Source organism: Chrysochloris asiatica, unplaced genomic scaffold, assembly GCF_000296735.1.
Source record: "Chrysochloris asiatica unplaced genomic scaffold, ChrAsi1.0 scaffold00145, whole genome shotgun sequence".
Classification (NCBI taxonomy): domain Eukaryota; kingdom Metazoa; phylum Chordata; class Mammalia; order Afrosoricida; family Chrysochloridae; genus Chrysochloris; species Chrysochloris asiatica.
The window spans coordinates 260,855-263,908 of record NW_006408663.1 but is presented as its reverse complement, the minus strand read 5'-3'; the positions used below and the strand labels follow the sequence as shown (position 1 = coordinate 263,908).

Here is a 3,054-nt window from a genome sequence, read left to right as displayed (position 1 = left end):
TGTTACACTTCAGTCCACTGCTGTGGCCACTGTGCCGGTCCATCTCATTGGGGGTCTTCCTCTTTTTCATTGACTCTCACTTTACTGGCATGATGTCCTTCTCCATGAACTGGTCCCTCCAGATAATATGTCCAAAGTATGAGACACTAAGTCATGCCATCCTGGCTTCTAAGGAGCATTCTAGCTGTACTTCTGCCAACACAGATTTGTTTGTTCTTATGGTAGTCCACACTTCTTTTCACATTTTCCTCTTATACAATAATTCCAGTGTATCAATTCTATGATTTTTCTTATCCATTGTCCAGCTGCTTCCATGAGTGTGGATAGTGGATCCAAGTAAAGTGAAGTCTGTAAATTATCTCCAGTCCCATAAAAGTGATCTAACATTTCATGATATAATAACTTTTTACAGTCTCTTTAGCATGCATAGTCTCCACAGTAATTAATACCTCCTCCTGTTCTTCAAGCTGCAGTTCCCTCCCCACACTTGGCTTAGCAAAGACTGACTTAACCCGTCTCCCAGTATCTGTCTGGCACATATTAACTTTGTGACTTGAGGTAGATTACAGGCAAGTCTTGCTGAACCTCAGTTTCCTTCTCTGAACCTGCTAAAAAGATTAATGATGACGACTTCTAGGAGTGATTTTTAGGATTAATTGAAATTTTACATGTAAGCCCACTGTGCCATCTTGTGCATGTCTCCTGGTTTTGATGCTGTCATCATTTGTTGTCACCTTCAGTGTTACTAAGGCGCGTCTTAAAATATTCACCCATTTCTGTATTGTTTAAAATAATCACTTCCAAAGAAAAACACTCTAGAGAAATACTGAATTCTAAGTAATGATATGTATGCAAAATTAACCTATTTACTTTAAAATTGCAATTTACTTTAAAATTCACAAAAAGAATAACATGGATATGTTATAAACAAGCATAGTAAAAACATTAGTGATAAAATCTAGGAGGTATTTACTATAAAATTGTTGATATATGCTTGAAAATATGCAGACTCTTTACGTTCTCCTCAAAGGGGGAACCAAATATTGACAGTTTGAATATAATTCTGATCCTTTGCAACAGTCATTCAAACATTCTTTCTCCAACGTTGTATCATGAAAATTTGATACATGTAGGAATCATTTTACAGTAAACACCTCTTAGATCCTACCGAATATTTTTACTATGCTTACTTTATCACTTATCCTTGTTCTTTGCGTGCATTTCCAAACAAATGGCAACAATAGGTAATTCTGCATGCATATCATTACCTAGGCTCTATTCCCTCCACCCTCGGAAACCCTGTACAGGGTCGCTATGGGTCGGACCCGACTCGATGGCACTTAACAACAACAACAACAACATTCCCTCCTCTGGCTCTTCATTGACTGAGTATTATGAGGTTAACAATCTTCCCCAGGTTACCTCATTTCCCTTGATTCTTAGTTAAAGTTCCTAGTTGTAGAACAGGTTCCTTTACCCCTCCCCCAATTCATACCTGCTCACAAAGCTCAATGCATGAGCCTCTGTTGTTACACCAGCCAACACTTGTAATTATCAACTTCCGGGACCCCCTTATTCCTGAAGATGGACCATCCTAAGAATTATTTCTCACAATCCTAAGAGTTATTTCTCACAGATGAAGATAAGTTCTCCATGGTTTAGTTGTTGTTGTTGTTAAGTGCCGTCGAGTCAGTTCCAACCCATAGCAACCCTGTACAGGAGCTCTGGTAGCATAGTGGTTACGAATCGGGCTGCAAACCTTAAGGTCAGCGGTTCGAAACTACCAGCTGCACCGCGGGAGAAAGATGAGGCTTTCTACTCCCATAAAGATTTACACCCTCGGAAACCCTATACAGGGTCGCTATGGGTCGGAAACGACTCGATGGCACATAGCAACAAGCAACATCATTACCTAGAATTCTGTATTTCTCTGGAGTTTTCTTATTTTGAAGTGAATATCACCTGTAGTGATATGCGCAAGTCTTAAGTGTACATTTGCTGAATTTTGTTTGGTTACCTATGTGGCTTTGTGGATTAATGCACTGGACCGCAAGGTCGGCAGTTCAAGCTCCTCAGAAACCCCATACAGGGTCCCTATGGCTTAGAACTGACTGGAGAGCACTTAATAACGACATATACTCCAAGCCCTATCAAAACTACAGAATGTTACCATTAAATCCACCGACAGTACCAGCATGCCACTTCCCAGTCAGTCTCCTTGCCCCACCCCTCCAGAGACTCCTTTTTTCTATTATAGATATCATGAGATATTACATATGCTTTTGTTTTTGATTAATTGTGGATCATGGTGGGGTGGGGGGGGGTTATGTGGCGTGGAGTCAGTTCTAACTCATAGCAACCCCAGTATAGGACTTCAGAGGTTGTGAATCTTTACAGGAACAGAAAGCCTCGTCTTTCTCCCACAGTACTGTTGGTAGTTTTGAACTGCTAACCGTGAGGTTATCAGCCCAACTTGTAACCGCGATGCTACGAGAGTTCCTTAATTGTGGATCACAGATACACAAAATTGGGGTTGAATTATTGGCCATATTAGTGTGGCACTGTAGAATAAGCACTGGATTGTGAACCACAGGTTCAGCAATTCAAACCCCCCAGCTGCTCCTTGGAAACCCTATACAGGGTCACTGTAAGTCAGAACTGACTCAGTGGCACTTAACAACAACAAAGTGTTAAGTACTTTTGCTTTTTGATAAAGATTCTTATTTGTGGTCATTCTAGTTTTATAATCATTTATTCCTATTCTCATTACTTCACTAGAATAAATCGATTTTACAAAAATTGCATTTAATTCTTTTCTTTTTTTTTTTAATTTAGGGAACCCCCACAAGGAGCTCATTTACTTGCCAGAAGTCTGGATGATGCCTTAAAACTTATTGAGCAGCCAGAATTAGGGAATAAAGTAGATATAGTTTGGATAGTAGGAGGCAGTTCTGTGTACAAGGATGCCATCAACCAGCCAGGCCACGTTAGACTATTTGTGACAAGGATCATGCAGGAATTTGAAAGTGACACATTTTTTCCTGAAATTGATTT

The 3,054-nt window shown here is 39.9% G+C and overlaps 1 protein-coding gene across 1 annotated transcript in view; it reads left to right on the top strand.

The window, feature by feature from the left end:
- Positions 1-3,054, top strand: part of DHFR (dihydrofolate reductase) — a 26,588-nt gene that overhangs the window by 16,141 nt on the left and 7,393 nt on the right. The window contains exon 4 of the mRNA XM_006870585.1: positions 2,836-2,981. Coding sequence (XP_006870647.1) covers positions 2,836-2,981 — 146 coding nt within the window. The remainder of the gene's footprint in view (positions 1-2,835; positions 2,982-3,054) is intronic.